This window comes from Pristis pectinata, chromosome 7 (assembly GCF_009764475.1).
Source record: "Pristis pectinata isolate sPriPec2 chromosome 7, sPriPec2.1.pri, whole genome shotgun sequence".
In the NCBI taxonomy this organism is placed as follows: Eukaryota; Metazoa; Chordata; class Chondrichthyes; order Rhinopristiformes; family Pristidae; genus Pristis; species Pristis pectinata.
The window spans coordinates 21,670,957-21,691,780 of NC_067411.1; the positions used below are offsets into that span (position 1 = coordinate 21,670,957).

The 20,824-nt window shown below is 41.0% G+C and overlaps 1 protein-coding gene across 11 annotated transcripts in view; it reads left to right on the forward strand.

Moving 5' to 3' along the window:
• The window catches only part of mast4 (microtubule associated serine/threonine kinase family member 4), a 340,297-nt gene that overhangs the window by 304,296 nt on the left and 15,177 nt on the right, over window positions 1–20,824 (forward strand). For all 11 annotated transcript variants that reach the window (XM_052019255.1, XM_052019257.1, XM_052019256.1 and 8 more), the window contains 6 exons: window positions 2,114–2,246; window positions 9,000–9,165; window positions 11,587–11,688; window positions 15,008–15,130; window positions 16,127–16,239; window positions 16,612–16,760. In XM_052019255.1, coding sequence (XP_051875215.1) covers window positions 2,114–2,246; window positions 9,000–9,165; window positions 11,587–11,688; window positions 15,008–15,130; window positions 16,127–16,239; window positions 16,612–16,760 — 786 coding nt within the window. The remainder of the gene's footprint in view (window positions 1–2,113; window positions 2,247–8,999; window positions 9,166–11,586; window positions 11,689–15,007; window positions 15,131–16,126; window positions 16,240–16,611; window positions 16,761–20,824) is intronic.

Sequence of the window (20,824 nt, forward strand, 5' to 3'; positions counted from 1 at the left end):
GGGCCTTGCTGAGACCCTTCCAAGGAAAGGAGAGCATTGAGGGAGCACAGTGAAGTTTTACTAGATTGGCTTCAGGGATAGCAGGTTTGCTACATAGGGAGAGATTGGGACTGTATTCTCCAGAGTTTAGAAGATTAAGAGATTTCATCAACACAAAAATTCTTACAGGGCTTGGCGGGCTAGATGCTGAAGAGACTAAGACCAGGGGACACAGTTTCAGAACAGAGTAGGCAATGTAGGACTGACGAGAAGACAAATTTCTTCAATCAAATTCTCTCCTGGAGGGCTATGAAGACTCATTGTTGTGTTCACTCAAAAGCAGTTGTTAGATTTCTGGATGTAAATGGAATCGAGAGATAAGGGGATAGTGCCAGAAAATGGCACTGAGGTAGAAGATCAGCTATAATCTTAAGGATGATGGAGGAGGCTCAGGGTGCCAGAGAATTTACTCCTGTTCGTGGTTATTATGTTGGCTGCTGATATGTAACCATTTGTAGAACTGCAGCAAATGCTCATGTAGCAAGCCCTCAGGAAATGAGATAGAAAGTGTGTAAAGTTCATGAACTTCTGCAAGAGAGGGTGAATGAACACAAGAACTGATCTTGATGGTTGATGACACAATGGTACACCTGGTGGAGATGCTGCCTCACAGCTCCAGAGACTTGGATTCAATCCTGAATTCTGGTGCTCTTTATATGAAGTTTACTCTGGGTGCCTGGGTTTCCTCCTACACATCCCAAAGATGTGTGGGTTGGTAGGTTAATTAGCTACTGTCAATTGCCCCCAGTGGATAGGTGAGTAGTAGAATCTAGTGGGAATTGAAGGAAATGTTTGGAGACTAAAATGGAGTTAGTGTAAATGAACATAGAACAGTACAGCACAGGATGCCTAACTAATGGCCTGACAATCTACTTTGTTGTCACCTTCAACCTTATTGTCTACCTGCAATGCAATCCCCTGTAGCTGTGACACTTTACTCTGTACTCTGTTATTGTTTTTACCCTGTACTACCTCAATGCACTCTGTACTAACTGAATGTATCTGCACTATGTAATGAATTGATCTGTATGCACGGTCTGCAAGACAAGTTTTTCACTGTACCTCAGTACAAGTGACAATAATAACCCAGTACCAATAATCCCTTCTGTCTACACATGGTCCATATCCCTCCATTCTCTGCACATTCATGTGCCTGTCTAAGAGCCTCTTAAACGCCTCTATCATATTTGCCTCCACCACCACCCCTGGTAGCGCATTCCAGGTGCCCACCACTCTTTTTTAAAAAAAACACAATTTGCCCCGCACATCTCCTTTGAACTTACCCCCCTCACCTCAAATGCATGCCCTTCAGTATTAGACATTTCAACCCTGAGGAAAAAGATACCAGCTGTTTATGGATGCTTGATGGTTGGCACAAACTTGATGGGCCAAAGGGCCTGTTTCCTGTACAACTCAATGGTGGATGAAAACATACTTGCACATCGTTCAGGTGTTGTAATGTAAAGCAATTCAAATGAATAAAATTCAGTAGGGAACAGATAAGTAACATTTCAAAAGCCTAGGTGGAAACCAATCTGCAGGATGCTCAGCAACACATTGTCTGGGAGGGGCACATTATTGAAGCTATGGTCTGACAAGTATTACCTGATTAGAAACAAGCAGTTGGAGTTGGTGTTAGAAGGTACAGACTGGTAGAGGTTCATACTTGTGATTATAGTTTCGTATGTGGCTCCATTAAACACATTATGGGTACATGATTGCTATTGGCATACTGATAATTTTAATGGAGTTTTTGGTCTTGTCAAAAATATTTTCAGATATGCCACAAGCACAAGCCATGGAAATCGTACCTTCTGTAATAAGCTGGACTTCTTTAGAGCCTCTGTTATAAACCAATTGTTCATCAATTCTAGTTTTAATTTTGTGGAAATATTATGAGACCACACTTTGGAATTTCTATAATAGAGAAGTTGGTTTTCATTATCTGGCTGCCTTTACATTTGATTTGCAATAGTTCAGGATTTTCTTGTTGTTGCCTCTCAACTAAATATACTTTTTAATTGTTATCTGTTGCTGTTTTTGGAGAACTGAAATGTATACATTTTCTCTGTAGTTTGCTTGTGACATCATTGGGACATATCAAACTGACAGATTTTGGATTATCAAAAGTTGGGCTGATGAATATGACAACAAACCTTTATGAAGGACACATTGAGAAAGATGCCAGAGAGTTTGTTGACAAGCAGGTAAGAGCAATTCTGAGCTGGGCAAGGTAATCATCTTGGACAAATATGTTATCTCAGCAGGTCAAGCAGTGTTTATGAAACAGAAAAGCGGTCATATTTTAGATTGCTGACCTTTCTAAAACAAAAATTAAATGATATTCTGCATCTCTTCAATCGTTTGAAAATACTAGAGATTTTTTTTTAATTTTAACCTGATAAACAAATAATCCTCCATAATTTAGATGTAGGCAAGATCATTATAACTTGGAAGCAAAACTCCAAACAATACCCAATGGTTTGAGACTCAATGGTTGCATATAGCCTCCTTCATTGCCATAGCAATTCTATGATTCATGACTTTCAAATTTGCTTTTAAAGTATTGCTCTTTTATAGTCTGAGTAAGGCAAGTTTAGAATTTTTTTTGCCATGCTTTTTGAAGATAATGTCTGTTAGCCCTTTTGTCATAGACTTTAAGGCCACTCATATAAAATAACAACATTTTTGTCCAATGCAAATATAGCAGGATCTAGCAGAGGTCGATTGGATGAGCTTGTTTGAAGGGATAGGAACGAATAGCAAATGGAAGGCTTTTATGAGTGTGATATGAAGAGTCCAGGAGCAGCATGTTCCTGTTAGGGTGAAGGGTAAACCTGACAAGTTTAGGGAAATTTGGCTGATGGGGGATATTGAGGCTCTGGTCAAGAAAAAGAAGGAAGCATACATTGGGTTTAGGAGGTCGAGGACAAGTGAATCCCTTGATGACTATAAAAAGAGTAAGAATACTCTTAAGAGGGAAATCCAGGAGGGCAAAGAGGGTATGAGATGGATCTAGCAGGTAAAGTTAAGAAAAATACCAAGAGATTCTAAAGCGATATAAAGAGTAAAAGATGGCTTGGGAGAGAGTAGGTGCCCTTATAGATCAGCAAGGCCGCCTATGTCTCGTGCCATCGAAGATGAGTGGGATTTTTAATGGATATTTCTTCTTGGTTTTACTGAGGAGAAGATCATGGTTGCTCAAGAGATAAAGGAAACTAGTGGAGATGTCTTGGAGGAAATTCATATTATCAGGGAGGAGGTATTTGCAGCCTTACAGCTCATTAAGGTGGGTAAATCCCCAGGGCCTGACCAAGTGCATCCTTGGACTTTGTTGGAGGCCAGAGAAGAAATTGCGTAGGCCCCTGCGGAGATGTTTGCTTCATCGTTAGCCACTGGTGGAGTTCCTGAACTTTGGAAGTTGGCTAATGTTGTTCTGTTGTTTAAGAAGGGTAGCAAGGATAAGCCAGGGAGCTACAGGCTAGTCCAACCTGACATTAGCGGTGGGGAAGTTGCTGGAGGGAACTTTGAGGGACAGGATCTACTAGCATTTGGATAGAGAGAGTCTGGTTAGGATAAGTCAGCATAGCTTTGTTCGTGGAAAGTCATGCTGTTACAGTTTTTTTTTAAAGAGGTAACCAAAAAGATAGATGAGGGTAGGGGAGTGGATGTTGTCTATTTGGACTTTAGCAAGGCCTTCAAGGTCCCGCATGGTAGGCTGTTCTGGAAGGTTAGGTCCCATGGAATCCAGGGAGAGCTAGTTAGGTGGATTCAAAATTGTCTCGGAGGTAGGAAGCAGAGGGTGGTGGTTGAAGGATGTTTCTTGGAATGGAGGCCGGTGACTGGTGGTGTTCCACAGGGTTGGTGTTGGGACCCTTGTTATTCGTATAAATGATTTGGATGTGAATGCTCAAGGTTTGATCAGTAAGTTTACAGAGGACACAAAATTAGGAGGTGGTGTTGATGGTGAAGAAAATTATCATTGATTACAGGGGGATCTTGATCAGTTAAGGAAGTGGGCCGAGGAGTGGCAGATGGATTTCAATACAGATAAGTGTGAGGTGATGCATTTTGGAAAGTCGAACCAGCGTAGGACTTGTACTATGAATGGTAGGGGACTAAGGAGTGTAATGGAGCAGAGGAACCTAGGAGTGCAAGTGCATAGTTTATTGAAAGTGGCGTCACAGGTAGAGAAGATGGTGAAAAGGGCATTTAGCATGCTCGCCTTCATCAATCAGGGCATTGAGTATAGGAGTTAGGATATTATGTTGTAGTTGTATAAGTCGTTGGTGAGGCCACACTTGGAGTACTGTGTACTGTTCTGGTTGCCCTTTTATAGGAAAGACGTTAAAATGGAAAGAGTGCAAAAAAGATTTACGAGGATGTTGCCAGGACAAGAGGGCCTGAGTTATGGGGAGAGGTTGGCCAGGCTAGTTCTTTATTCCTTGGAACGTAGGAGAATGAGGGGTGACCTTATAGAAATGTTTAAAACTATGAGTGGCATAGATAAGGTGGATGGTAACAGTCTCTTCCCCAGGGTAGGGGAGTCCAAAACTAGAGGGCATAGGTCTAGGGTGAGAGGGGAAAGATTTAAAAGGGACCTGACGACAACATTTTCATGCAGAGGGTGGTGAGTATATGGAACGATCAGCCAAGGAAGTAGTTGAGGCAGGTGCAATAGTATCATTTAAGAAGCACTTGGATAGGTACACGGAGGGGCAGGGCTTGGAGGGATATGGGGCGAATGCAGGAAATTGGGACTCATTGGGTGGGCACCATGATCAGCATGGACTCATAGGGCTGAAGGGCCTGTATCTGAGCTGTATTGCTCTTGAAACAAAAATAAGATTCCACATTTGTTTGTTAATGTTCCTGAGGGGGGAGAGGGGGAAATCAGTTGCACAATTTTCAAAATAAGAAATCTTTTGCCGAGATGAAACATGGAGTTCCTATTTTGGGAGACTGGTGTTGGTCATGCAGACGACGTGGCCCACACATCAGAGTTGGCTGATGCTGTTGCTGAAAGAATTTATTGGAAATGTGGGTGAGAGATTCCCATTTTTCAGTGAGATGTTTCACAGGGAGAAGTTCACTTGTAAGCTCATAGTCAACCAGAGGCATTCCTGTGGTAACTGGTGGAGATCACGTGGATATGCAGTAGCTTAATACTGCAGTATCAAATTTAAATAAAAATCTGTGGTGTCTGTGGTAAACCAAAAAGAGAAAAGGAAGCTGAAAGAATAAGAAAATGTTTGTAGACAAAATATGTAGAATGAATAGAATGCTGGTGCTTATTTGAATGCATGCTTGCCTCTGGGTCAGAAGGCTGTGGATTCAAGCACAGAGACCTGAGCACAGATTTTAAGTTAAATGCCAGTGCTGTACTGAAGGAATGCTGCACTATCGGAGTGAAGTGACTACACTTCAAGAGTGCTAGATTGGCCACAAAGCACTGGGATGTCCTGAAAGGAATATGAAAGTGCTATATAAATGCAAGTGTTTCCAGGGGAAAGTAATTTAAAAGGGAAGAAAGTTCAAACAAGTAATTTTCATACAATGCCACTGCACAGCCAAATTATTTACAAATTTGTAAAGTTGGTGGAATTTAAGTTCATTATGTCCAGTTGAGAGATGAGATTTAAAAACAAATAGTTTGTGTTTCTGTTCTATTTGCAATTTTCCTTTTCTCTCATTAGGAATTTTCAGCTTTATTTTAAACAAAGAAATTTAACTCATTCTTTCCCTCAATAACAAAATAGATGCTATTACATATAACTAGCTGGAGTCAATGAAGGACTAAATGGAGAGCCATCATTGTATGAATCTTAATCTCTGTAGAGCATTTCCAAAACCTGTGATGCACTACATTCATGAAGGGTGTTAAATTCTAAGACATGCACCATTTCCTTTTAGCACACTTCATTACCAAATGATAGCAATCTGGTCTCTGCAGAAGTTATTTTACCGTTTTCACTATTTTTCTTGCCAATATGCCATATGGGTTGAATGCAAACCATTTTCCTGTATTAATACTCATTGATGTGCATTTAAAATATTATTTAAAAAAAAGGCCTCTTGCTCCTTAAGGTTCAGTGTAATAAAGGGCATTTGTCCTCTGGTTTCTATGAAGACTGAGAAGTCTGGCATTTCATATTCATGCACGGTAGTGTCACGGTTAGCGTAATGCTATTACAGCACCATTGACGCGGGTTCAATTCCCGCCGCTGTCTGTAAGGAGTTTGTACGTTCTCCCTGTGTCTGCGTGGGTTTCCTCCGGGTGCTCTGGTTTCCTTCCACATTCCAAAACAAAACGTACAGGTTAGGAGCTGTGGGCATGCTATGTTGGCGCTGGAAGCATAGGCTGCCTCCAGAACACTCTATGTTTAAAAAAAAAGATGTATTTCACTGTGTGTTTCAATGTACGTGTGACTAATAAAGATATCTTATAAGTGATACTGATAGATGTACATTGTCATCTTATTTCCAGGGTGAACAAATTCTAAATTTAACATTGTTAGAGGTACCCAGAAAGTTATGGCAAGAATATTTTACTTAACAATCCAGATTGTGAAAATAGGGTACTACATTGTTCTCCTCTGTTCACCATTCAAAAGACCATAGATGATATTTTAATGCTGCTTAATTTGATAAAAATTTCAATAGACTTAAAACCCTAACATATAATATGTCAGGACCTGAAAAATTGTAAACATTTGGTGGTTGATTAGGTAGGGTACGTAGTGAGAAGCTATTCCCATTAATGGATGGTTCAAAGACCGGTGTCGTGGATTTAAAGTTTTGACAAAAAGTAGGATGTGGGGGAAAACCTTGTTATATTGAGAGTAGTTAGTATCTGCCTGTAGGGCTGGTGGAAACCAAATCAGCCAGTTCCTCCAAAAGGAAATTGAATAAGAACCTGAACAAGAATAACTTGTGGGGCTGTGGGGAAACGTTTGGGGAATGAAATAGTAGCTAGCATAGGCTTGATGGGCCAACTGGTCTCCTGTGGTTTGATAATACAATGATAGCCCTCCATTTATTTCTCCTTTGGCACCAGTTAGTAGTGTGCAATAGGATCTGTTTAGTAACAATAACAGAAATGCTGGAAGAACTCAGGTGTCAAACAGCATCTGTGGAAAGAGAAGCCAATTACATATCAGGTCGAAGACTCTTCATGAGAACTGAGAAACAGAGAAAGCACTTTCTCTCTTTCTCAGTTCAGATGAAGGGTCATCTACCTGAAATGTTAACTGGCGTTTCTTTCCACAGATGCTGTTTGACACCTGAGATCTTACAGCATTTCTGTATTTTGTTTCAGATTTCAGAATCTGCAGTTTTGTTTTTCAGGATCTACGTTGTAATTGAGGGATGAGAATGAGTTAACTTTTTTTTTGTTTAAAACATATTGGAAAAATTCCGAAAAGAAATCAAGAAAAGGAGAATTTCAAATAGAGTAAAAATATAAGCTACTTCTTTAACCCCATCTCCCAATCTGTTTATTAACCCCTTCTGTAGTTTGTACTCACTAATTTTGAGGGGCACTTGCTAGAAAGACAGCATGATCCTTAAAGTAGCAAATCGCAGTTCCCTGTAAAATTTGTTCAGTGGCAGACAAGATGGAGGCCTGGTAATCAATGGTAAGATAACCTTCAGTTATTGGCTTTCTTGTAGGTCAGGAGTAGTTATCTGGGTCCCACATGGAAACTTAGCCCTAAGCTTTCCTTTGGCATCCCACACCCACTTGTAATCATTTAGCTGACTGCTGAGCTCTTCCATTGTGCTTCTAGCGGTGCCCTCCTGCCAATGTTTTCTGATGCCCTCGGGCTTGACCACCTCAGTTGCTGCCTGCAGACCTTGGCAAGCTGTTAAAATCCATACTCTTGCTGATTGCAGAAAAGTTAAAGATGATAAAATTGCAAACCCTACCAACATGAAGCAAAAATATAAGCATGCTTGAACCACACAGGAGACTGGTCACTGTCCATGGAGTGTATGACATTTTCTGGTGTGTACATTCTATTACATAGATCAATCTCGTTGGTGGATCTGTAGCTGCAGGGAGGTTTGCTACCTGTGAATTGGCCTGCCAAATTGCTCACAAGCTCCATTTACTGACTGACCTTGCCATGTCTCTCTCCATCTGTCAAGATACTGAACAGACTTTGAAGAAATTAATGCTGCATCCATGAATCACAAGAAGTTAGCACTGAGGTGCATTAGGTGACTTTGAAAGCAAATGGCACGTTGGCCTTTATTGCAAAAGGGTTGGAGCTTAGAAATAGAGAAATATTGTTACAATTGTACTGGGTGTTGGTGAAGCCGCACACGGAATACTACACACAGTTTTGGTCCCATTCTTTAAGAAAGGATATACTAGCATTGGTGGCAGTCCAGAAGTGATTCACCCAGTTAATTCCTGGGACGAAAGAGTTATCCGATTGTGAATGGCTGAAGAAAGAGGATCTATATCCTTTTGGAGGTTAGAAGAATGAGGGGGTGATTTATTGAAACAAGAAAGATCCTAAGGGGCATCACGAGGAAGATGTTGAGATGTTTCCACTAGAGGGAGAGTCGCGAACAACGAGATGTAGTTACAAGACAAGGGGATGGTCATTTAAAATTGAAGTGGTTCGAAATTTCTTCTCACAGAAGGTGGTGAATCCCTGGAATTCTCAACCCTGGAGGATAGTGGAGACTAGATCAATGGAGGTATTTAAAGAGGAGGTAGATCAATTTTTGAAAGACTAGGGAATTGAGGGTCACAGGGTACTGGCACAGAAGAGGAGATGAGGCCTGGGGCAGATAATCCACGATTGTATTGAATGGCAGGGCAGCCTTGAGGGGCCAGGTAGCATACTCCTGCTCCTACGTTATTGTGTTTCAACAACAGGGTGTAAATTTCTCCACAGATTCCAAACATAGTGCTTAACATTCTAATCTTGTTGCTATTACATTCACAGGTTTGCGGAACCCCGGAATACATAGCTCCCGAAGTAATTTTGCGGCAAGGGTATGGCAAGCCAGTGGATTGGTGGGCCATGGGGATAATTCTTTACGAATTTGTTGTTGGCTGCGTGCCTTTCTTTGGAGACACGCCTGAGGAGCTCTTTGGGCAAGTGATTAGTGGTGAGCATCATTAAGAGCAACCAATGACCTCATGTTATTTGTGAATCTTGCCAAGAAGAGGTGATGATGAAAACAAGAAATGTGCTGTATGGATTGAAGACAGAAGGTTTATTTTTTAATCCCAATGTATGCTGCTGCTGTCATTTTGTCAGCATTTAGCTAAGCTCTATGTAATCTCGTTAAGTTGTTCTGTGGTGAAACTGAGCCAGTGATGTGCAGTAGAAGTTAGCACTGATAACTATATTAAGTTAGCCAAGTTTTGACGCCAGCTGCTTAAGCTTTGTCAATTTGAATCTGAGTTTTGTCTGTAATCTTACCCCAGAAGGCTGGCTTTTCTTGGTATTGGTTTATTATTGTCATATGTACTGAGATACAGTGAAAAGCTTTTGTTTTGTGTGCCATCCACACAGATCATGCCATACGTAATTAGATCAAAGTAGTAAAGAAAACAGAATGCAGAATATAGTGTTGCAGTTACAGAGAAAATGTAGTGCAGGTAGACAGTAAAGTGCAAAGGACAAATGAAGTGCAAGTGTTAATAGATTTTTTGTTAAAAGCTCACTGGCATTAGCCAGTCTTTTGGAAAGCACTTTGTTACATCCCTTGCTGGGTTGCTACTGTATTCTGCAGTATCCCTCTCTTCTGCAAGCACTAAGTAGAGCATCTGCACACCCAGCTGGCCAAAGTGGGAAATGACGTTGCTCCTATCTTTCTTTCTCAAACACTTCTGCTTGAAGTTCAATTTTATAAAATACATGAGAAAAATGTTTTATTTCAAGGATTTTAGAAAGATGTTGTTAAGTCATCATTCCTGCTGCACTTGTATTGTTAACATTACTTGTTATCATTAATATTAACATTTTTGTTAAGAAAAAATATTTTGAGGAAAATTTCTTGAGAGCAATTCTTTAGCAATTGAGAATAATTCTGAAGTAACAAGAGGAATCACTGGAAATAATTCACAGATGAGGCGGCATGTTGAAAGCAAAACAAATTGACCTTCTGTCAGAATTCTTTTTTATTTGGGATTTCCAGTATCGACACTATTTTGCATTTATTTAAGCATCTGAGATTATTGTCTTTGTTTAGAGATAGTGAACTCTCAGGCATCTGATTCCAAGCCAGACAACTGCAGTTACTGTAATACTACAGCTGTCCAGAGACTCACAAGTCAATTCTATTTCATCTTGTTTTATCATGTGCTGCAGTGAGAGAGGCTGTGGGAATTGAGTGATTAATTAAGAGCATTGTGAATGGCTAAGGCTGCCCAATGGCTCATTTGCATATTCATGTATCATTTCCACATGATGTAATTACATTTATGGAGCAACCTGCTGGCTAAACAAACCAGAATAAATTTATTTCTAAGTTGTTTGGTATCACAGCCTCGAGCAGTTGTTCATAGAATTGCAAATTAGGTCTGCAAAAATAAATTTAGTGATCACTAATTTCATCTTTTTTTTTAGTCACTGGAATCCAATTAAATTATAACCTTTGATTTATGGTTCATTTGTGTTTATATGAAGTATAACTGGGCTTTTGCTCAGGACCATTTATGATGGTGTTGTAATTGGGTGCATCTGCCAGCTATTTTGTAAATTAGTGTTAATATTTGTTTAAATGATTCATTGAATGAGCTCTGTATTATTCAGCATCATATAGACAGCTTGATACCCAAAGCGCTAAGCAAATAATGCGATGTACCCCACTCTTGGTGCAGGAGCACTTTGCTTCCATTCATGCACTGATACTTTGCTTGATAATACAAAAGTTTGTCGCATTGAAATCCCACCTCCATACGTATGAGCTAGTGATCAACGTTTTGAGCACCTTTCCTGCAGTCATGAAGACAGAGGATGTCAGTGCTCTTTCATTTTGTGCCCTCAGTTCCTTCAAGCGAGGAACAATACAAGGCAATTTCAAGGTAAATGATGCTATACTGTTTTAGTGCTAACACTTAGAATGTTTCCTTTTTCTCTTAAAGTTATCCTCAAAGTTTTAGAGTTAGATTGCCTAACATTTGGTAGAAGGTTCTCACATTGGTCATTGGGTACTAGACTCAGTGTGACCTTTTGCCCATGTTACAGAGCTCACCCAAAATTTTTGTTTAAGTGAGAGAAAACGTAAATTGGCAATAAATGTTCCATGCATTAGCAGACATATCAAGTTAGTAAACCTAATAGATTGATCTTATTTAAGATTTATCACCAATGAGGCAGCATCATTAACAACAGTCATTTTAACACAAATCACCATGCAATTAGCCCATGTTTGGAGGGCTCAACTGGCACATGTGGCTTGTAGGCTGCAGTTTAGACCTCCCTTCATAGTCTAGACCCTTCTGGTGAAATTTGGTAATACCCCCAAGTTGTGAAAAGTTTATTCCTCTGGTTTACCTCTTCTGTTTCTTTGCTTTCTTAGATGAGATAAACTGGCCAGAAGGGGATGAAGCTCCTGCATCAGAGGCTCAGGAACTCATCACTATGCTACTCAGGCAGAACCCATTGGAAAGGATGGGGACAGGTACCACAAAGTTGCTTGCATTACTGATGCTCTGCAATTAGTACATTACTCTGAGATTCTGGGAATCTGAAAGCTTTTCATATCTGATGATCCTTCTGTTGAGAATCTACTCTCTTTAATGGCTTTGTTCTTTATCATATAAATCAAATATTGCATTTTTAATAAAAACAGACTCTTCATTGCCACATTCAGGCAATTTCACATTTCTTTAAATCCTTTACTTTGTTGAAGTGTTCACTGTGCAGAATCAAAGCTGCAGAACTATCACCAAACAGATATTTGTTGCATGAAGAGTTGATGCCATTTAATAATACGTCCAATTTCTGATGGCTTTTTCTGCCAGTGGAAGGTGGCACTAGAGAAGTTCAGTAGATCTTTGGACAGCTGCCCTGAGTGATTATTGTGGAATTAGTTTGTTCATGAACTCAGTTTGGTGTTATTCAGTTTACTGTAGTTTGTGAGTGTGCAATCTGGGGATTTTCCTACCATTGGAGTAAAACAAGTCCATTTATTTTATTAATCTGTGAATTGTTTTGATTAATTCTTAATGTTGGGGACTTGCAAAAAGAATGCAGCTTACAGTGCATGGACACTTTTCCCATAGATTCCTCCAGAATCTCATCCGTCTTATTTTAATATGTTATAAGGTACTTAGCAGGAACTACATGTTGGCAGGTGCAGAATCTAGTATAATTTTGAAGCTAAACTGCTCCCTTATAGAAAAAAAATAAGTGTACAGTAAGTTAAAATATAGAGTACAAAATAAAAGTAAGAATTTAAGAAATCGTCTTGTTTGAGAAACATTAGTCACTTTTGCTGTAGATAAGTTTTTTTTTTCAGGTTGTGAGCATCATTTATTATTCATCCCTAACTGCCCTTGAAGGTAGTGCTGAGTCAGAAGATATAGGTGCAGAATTAGGCCATTCGGCCCATCGGGTCTGCTCCACTATTCGATCATGGCTGATTTTCTTCTCAACACATTCTCCCGCCTACTCCCCCTAACCCCTTTCCCAGTCAAGAACCTGTCAATCTCTGCCTTGAATACACCCAATGACTTGGCCTCCACAGCCCTCCATGGCAACAAGTTCCACAGATACAGCACCCTCTGGTTGAAGAAATTCCTTCTCATCTCAGTTCTAGAGGGACATCCCTTTATTCTGAGTGTGCCCTTGCAGTCCTGAACCACTGACAAATCAGAACCACTGACAGATTTTGTAACGGTCATCAAACAGTGCTATTGGGGGTTCCAGGATTTAGACCAAGTCACAATGAAAGAACGGTGACATGTTTCCAACTCAGGATAGTGTGGCACTTGAGGGGAACCTGGGGCTGATGGTGCTGCATGCACTTTTTGTCTTTGTCCTTCTAGGTGGTAGAGGTCATGGGTGGAGAAGCCCATGTGAGTATTGTGGATGGCACACATCACAGCATGATGTGTCATCATAGCATAGCTTTAGAACCTTGGATCCACAGATGTCTCAGTATGAGGAGGTGGACAATAAGCCCTTTGTGAAGGTTTTGGCATTTTGCTGGAGCATTTCTATCCTTTTCCCATAGTCCTCTATCTTCCTCTTATAAGTGGTTTTTTCAATTTTATCTTGAAAAATGTCCCCACAACCCTCTGAGGAAAGAGATTTTTCTCTTATTTCCCTGGTTACTCTTGGTGATAATTGTAAGTGGGTGACCTTCATTTCCATTCCAAACCTAATTCTTTAACTATCCACAAGACCTTTCACCCATTCGTCCCACAATAGCCGCCTCCATAAGCTTCAGAAAAGCCTACGTTACTTTCTCTGCTCTGATAATTATACATCAGTTCATCCTAGAAAGCTTCTACTGTTCGTTCTCTGGCTTTGACCCTGTTCTGTAATGAAGCATCTGAAACTACGCACAATATTCTCCCAATTGCTTTGATTAAATTTATAATGGTATAGTAGTATGCAGGCAGATTTCCTTATGAAAATATAGTTACTTCACTTTCACTTCTTTCTTCCCTCACTCTCTGTTTGAATTCTTGACCATCTGATCCTGTTCCCATTAACCTTTGAACATTTTTCATGTGTGAATGGTTCACTCTTTTGATACTACCCTCCCCTTCAAAACTCCAGAGACTGATACCCTCCCAGATGCACCAATCTATTGCCCTGTCTCTAAATGCCCTCCTAAATGTTGCTTCTGGAATCTTTGCCCAACTTTCCAATAAGTTCATGTTTGAATCACTCCAAGTTTCTGCACTGTTGTAGTGCAAATCTATCCCCAGTTAGTCACAAATGACATCAGTGACTACGATTATGATGCATTATTGGTCCTTATTCTGCTTCTCTGTAGCTCTAACATGGTCATCTGCACCATCCACTTCCAATGACTCTCACTTATTGTGTAGCTGGCTGTCCTCCCTTTATTTAGCCAATCACTGTTGGAGCAACAACTTCACTGCAACCTCTTGTCACGTCACCTGTGATTCCTCATTCCACAACCCATCTGTTGCTGAAACTCTTAGCCAAATCATTGCTCCATCAGACAAAATTATTCCAATGCTGTTGGGACTTTGCAAGTACCTGCTCATCCAAAGCACTGTTGCCAGCCCTCATCTCCCATCAAGTCCCACTCACCCATTAGTCTTATTTACATTAGCTCCTCATTCCGCAGTTCATGGCCTTGCTGCTGGTCATATTCACCTCTTCCGACCCTGTATCTGATTCTGGAATCCAGGTCTTGCCTCTCCAATCACTGGTGGCTGCAATAAAACAAAAAAATGCTGGAAGAATTCAGCAGGTCAGGCAGCAACTGTGGGGAGGGAAATGATGAAAGTTTCAGAACAGTGACCTTCGATCAGAACCCGTCATCAGATCTGATAAATATTCATCGATCTGAAGCATTAACTCTATTTCTCTGACTGTGGATGCAGTCTGACCAGCTGAGAACTTCCAAGCATTGTCTGTTAGTTTAGATTGGCAGTTGGATCTTCAACTGTCAAGACTTGAAGCTTCGAAATTTCCCTTCCTCGCCCTCTTCCTGTCCTCCCCTTAAAGTGCTTTCTTGGAGCATGACTTGTAATCAAGCTTTTTGTCACCCTAGTAACTCCTTGTCACCCTGTTACTACCATGCAAAGCGTTTCAGTATCGTACATTAAGGATGTGAGTTCATTATTAATAACAACTTGGTGGTTGTGGCTTTGGGAAAAGATTCTCCGATGTATGCTTCTGCTGCAGTTGGACATAAGTGCAGCATATCGGTGCCTTGTTCTTTCTAAATGTTTTTAAATGTGTAACTTTTCTCTAGTTTACATTGTCTCTTCCACACCCTCTTGCTCCCTCAGGTGGTGCCTATGAGGTAAAGCAGCATAGTTTTTTCCATGGCTTGGACTGGAATGGACTGTTGAGGCAGAAGGCAGAATTCATCCCTCAGCTGGAGTCAGAGGATGACACAAGCTATTTTGACAGTATGTGTTGAAACTGAGAAGTTTGCTGCCAATTTTCTGCCTGTTATAGATAGAAGACATTGCCCAATCTCAATGATTCATGAACTTTCAATGATTCCTGTCTATGAAACTATGCAGTATTAGAATATCTAATGTAATTATACAGTGCTGTGATTTCTTGGCACTTAATGCCACTCATGGTCTTGTTTTGTGATGTCTCTATGGTCTGTAATTCATAGAGTTTACTACAAGGAAGGATTTGATACTTTTGGAAATCCAGTGATTTACAAAAATGGAACAAAAGTATGTCCACCCTGGTATTAACCCAGGTGGGTCTGGGATGGAAAGGGCCTGAAGCAAGCACCTAGCCCTCTCTCCCATTCCCTATTGGTCCATCTGCCTTAGTGCGAGTATGAGGCCAGGAATTTCCAATGCCCAAAAATTTTTTGCTTGCCCTCAGGAGGGGTAGGGTCAGTGGATGGGAACAGAGAGATTGTCAGCAAGAGGCTGCCAACTACTTAGCACTGAGAGAAAGTCAAAGAGAAGAGAGTTTCAGTACGAAAGTGAGGGTGGAGGCATGGTTGAGAAGGTAGAGGAGTGGAAGAGGCTTAAACTTTCATTGATTTTAACCTTTTTCCTCTTTGGTAGGTGCATCTGGCAATAAAGCTACACCAGCTTCCCTCCTTAGGTCCCTGCTTACAGTGATGATCAGGCCCCAGTGTGGAGCAAGATCTACATAAAATAAAGCCTCCCTGGTTTTGAGGAGGTCTTCCAGCTACCTGCTCAGAAGAGCAAATTTATAAAAGACTGGTAAAAGGGAGCAAGAGATTGGTGTTTGAGTTCATAAGCTGTTTTTATAATTCAACACCAGGCAGGAAAATTGAGTCAGACTGTGTTGGTCTTGCCTAATAATGTGGTGCAAGTTAATTTTGTAAAGCAGTATGAAAGCTTTAGGTGTGTTGTTTATATTTGGTTTGAAGAGCAAGATTTTGATTTCTGTTTCGTAACAATACTTAGCTCGGTCTGAGAGATATCATCATATGGAAACGGAGGAGGAGGAAGAGACAAATGAAGAGGATTTTAATTTGGAAATAAGACAGTTTTCATCATGCTCCCACCGATTTAACAAAGTGAGTACAATTGCATAGCATGTTGCTGCATTGTTTAAAGGTATTTTTAAATATAATTCTTATCTTCTGGATCTGCACGTGCACTTTGGAAATATTACCTCCACACCTGGATTCCACATCTACTTCTGTATCCTCTGCGCCCAGTTCTACCTCCTCACTGCCACTATGCTGCAGAAAATTTTGCTTGGCATCAATTTTTGGTTGAGTTATAATTCTCCAGTTAAACCTTGGGCAGACAATCAAAATTTCCAAGTGATCTAGAACTATTCATCTTGCCAATCTTCATCATGTTTAGTTTTTATTTTAATTTTGCATGGCTATGTTTTCTTAAAATAATCAAAAAGTATACCAGTCAAATTATTTTCTCCCAAGGTTTATAAAAGCATGGATCGAATATCGCACATTGATGAGAAAAGATATATTGAAAAGATTCAAGGAGAGAAGGACAATACAGGTGGGAAACTAAAGAAGGCCAACACGTTACACGTTGATTCACTGACTTGGATTCCCGATTCTGAAATGTGAGTATTGTATAGCTGTGCAAAATCTAATCTTTTTGAGTTTTTCATTAGTTTCAAAGTAATTCTTCAACTGTATAGTCTGTTTACCAATACCAGTTATTTTGTGCAAATTAATAAGTGCCTCCTGATACCTTTTTAAACTTCAGGATGCAAATGGGTATGTGAAAAATCTTACATAATCAAAGGAAGTTGATAAATTTGCTTTGAACACTTGGAATTAGTTGTCAGGTGCACAATATGTTCTGCAGATGTTCCCTCCCTCATACCTCTCATATTCAGCACGTCACAGAGTTTCAAGCCATCCATTTTATTCAATCGTGGGTTAGGTATCACCTAATCAATTACCCAGCTGTGTGAGGAACACTGGGCTCCCTAAAATTACTGACATGGCACATGATTCAAAATACCAGAGAGGAATCAAATTATGAGGCAAATAATTTGAACAGATCCATGTGTTTATTGTTTGGATGTGACTTAAATATTTTTAACTTGCACACCTACATTAGTCACGTGTGCATCGAAACACAGTGAAATGCGTCTTTTTGCAGAGAGTGTTCTGGGGGCAGCCTGCAAGTGTCGCCACACTTCCAGTGCCAACATAGCATGCCCACAACTTCCTAACCTGTACGTCTTTGGAATGTAGGAGGAAACCGGAGCACCCGGAGGAAACCCACGCAGACACGGGGAGAACCTACAAACTCCTTACAGACAGTGGCCAGATTTGAACCCGGGTCGCTAGCGCTGTAAAGCATTACACTAACCGCTACGCTACCGTGCCCTTTTGTTTTCACAAGTGCTGTTATTGGTGCTAGCTTGAAAGAGTTAATGAGGGCTTAATGGTATGAAGCCATGTGAACCAGCATTAATGATGGACAGCTTTTAACTGGAGTGATGCAGTCTCAGCGGTGTATTGACTTAGCTTCCTCGCAGAACAAGGCTGAGTGTTCATTGACGACCAGTGCCATTGACAAGATAGATGGTGGACACAATATTCGCTGCTCATAACAACATAAGGTTGATTTAAGTGGACAGACTGCATCAGAATCCTTTTGGAAAGAACAATGTTGAGCACTGCAGTGGTTTAACACTGTAGATTTTATAATTAAGAGTTGGCTTGAATAACATATATGTAGCATCAAAGTATTTTAAATGCAGTGTCAGAAGAATGAACTAAAAGGGTCACAGGTGCGGTGCGCATTTTAGTAAGAAGGATCGTCAGGTGTTGTTGGTTTTGGAAAGGAGGCAGAAGTGCCGTCTTCCTGCTGTTGCTATAGCAACTTTCAGGATGTACATTTCTCAAGTCATTGGCCTACTTGTGGCATTATGGCTTTCCTGCACTGATGGAGAAAGGAGAGTTAACATTCAATACCAAATAACTGTGCTGCCTCAGCATCATGCCAATGTGTTGGTGACAGAGGCACTAAGTATTGTCACTAACTAGATAACCGAATAGATTGTAGTCCAGTTATCAAGACTATCCAATAGCAAGTAGCCAATTCTGGTGCATTAGGAATAACTTTGTAAGACTGAAGAAGCTAGGGTTGTTCATCTGATAGCCATGAAAGTTAAGAGGAACTTTAAGAGGTATTTGAAATCATGTGAAAAGAAGAAACTGCTTCAGGTGACGGTAGGGTCAGTAACTGGAATATTGGTATTGGTTTACTATTGTCACTTGTACCGAGGTACAGTGAAAAGCTTGTCTTACAAACTGATCATACAGGTCAATTCATTACACAGTGCAGTTACATTGAGTCAGTACAGAGTGCGTTGATGTAGTACAGGTAGAAACAATAACAGTACAGAGTAAAGTGTCACAGCTACAGAGAAAGTGCAGTGCAATAAGGTGCAAGGTCACAACAAGGTAGATTGTGAAGTCATAGTCCATCTCATTGTATAAGGGAACCATTCAATGGTCTTATCACAGTGGGGTAGAAGCTGTCCTTAAGTCTGGTGGTACGAGTCCTCAGGTTCCTGTATCTTCTACCCAATGGAAGAGGAGAGAGAATGTCCCAGGTGGGTAGGGTCTTTGATTATGCTAGCTGCTTCACCAAGACAACGAGAGGTAAAGACAGAGTCCAAGGAGGGGAGGCTGGTGTCTGTGATGCGCTGGGTTGTGTCCACACAACTCTGCAGTTTCTTGTGGTCCTGGGCACAGCAGTTGCCGTACCAAGCTGTGATACATCCAGATAGGATGCTTTCTATGCTGCATCTGTAAAAGTTGGTGAGAGTCAAAGGGGACAAACCAAATTTCTTTAGCCTCCTGAGGAAGTAGAGGCGCTGGTGAGCTTTCTTGGCCATGGCATCCATGTGATTTGACCAGGACAGGCTGTTGGTGATGTTCAGTCCCAGGAACTTGAAGCTCTCAACCCTTTCGACCTCAGCACCATTGATGTAGACAGATGCATGTACACCGCCCTCTTTCCTGAAGTCAATGACCAGCTCTTTTGTTTTGTTGACATTGAGGGAAAGGTTGTTGTCGTGACACCATTCCACTAAGCTCTCTATCTCCTTCCTGTATTCCGACTCATCGCTGTTTGAGATACGGCCTACAACGGTGGTATCATCTGCAAACTTGTAGATGGAGTTAGAGCAGAATCTGGCCACACGGTCATGAGTGTATAGGGAGTAGAGTAGAGGACTGAGGACGCAGCCTTGTGGGGCACCAGTGTTGAGAATAATCGTGCTGCAGGTATTGCTGCCTATCCTCACTGATTGCGGTCTGTTGGTTTGAAAGTCAAGGATCCAGTTACAGAGGGACGTGTTGAGTCCTAGGTCTCAGAGTTTGGTGACAAGCTTACTTGGGACTATTGTATTGAAGGCAGAGCTGTAGTCAATAAACAAAAGTCTAACGTAGGTGTCTTTACTGTCCAGATGCTCCAGAGCTGAATGTAGGGCCAGGGAGATAGCATCCGCTGTAGACCTGTTTCGGCGATAGGCAAATTGCAATTGGTCCAGGTTGTCTGGTAGGCTGGAGTTGATGCATGCCATGACCAACCTCTCAAAGCACTTCATGGTGGTGGATGTCAGAGCCACTGGTTGGTAGTCATTGAGGCATGTTACCTTGCTTTTCTTTGGTACCGGGATTATAGTGGTGGTCTTAAAACAGGAGGGAACCTGAGATTGAAGCAGGGAGAGGTTGAATATGTCCACAAATACTTCTGCCAGCTGATCAGCACAAGATCTGAGCACCCGGCCCGCGACACCTTCTGGGCAATTGGCAAAAAGGTAATTGGCAAAAACAAAGGCAAGATGAAGAGACATTTCTGTATGCAGCAGGTTGTCCTTATCTGGATTGCCAGGAAGGATGATAGAAGCAAGTATGACAATGACTGTCAAAGCTGCATTAGGACATCGAGGCTTTATTGTCACGCTTATAGAGAAAAACAGGAGAGTTAATTGAATAGTTTATCAAAAGAACTAGCACAATCCAGATTGGCAAGATGTCTTTCTGTGCTGTATTAGTCGAAGGGTCAAGGCAAGTCATTTTGCATGTGCACAAATACAGTGAGGTACAGGTACAATGAAAAGCTTGCAGCAGCATCACAGCCACGTAGGTACAGACAACACACAGAATATAAATTATACAAGACAGTGAAGAGAGGAAAAAAAAGACTGAGCAAAAACAAGACATTAGTGTAAAAAAAAGACACAATCAAAAACAAGTCCATGGTAATGCAAGAGGTGGTCCATAGTCCTCCATTGCTGATGTAGGATTAAGGATCTGAGAATGGAGATTCAGGAAACCAGTCTCTGATCAGGGAGTGGCAGCATGTGTGCCATTAATAAAGAATGGAAGAGCAGTGCTCAGTGATCATTTATCAGCATTGAGATGTGCTGAGCTAGAGCCCAAACAATGAAGCAATAGAGCACTTGCAATACTCTGTTCCCTGAGCATGGCTGCTGAGTTAGGACAAATATTTCCAGTGAAGTGCCACCTCTCAAATGACCCCTGAGATCAAATTGGCATTTCTGGGGAGTTAACTGAAGGTATGCCTTCCTTACAGGCTTGACTGCAATATCAAATTTGAAAAATTCACTGTTTAAGGAATCCCTTTTCCATAATT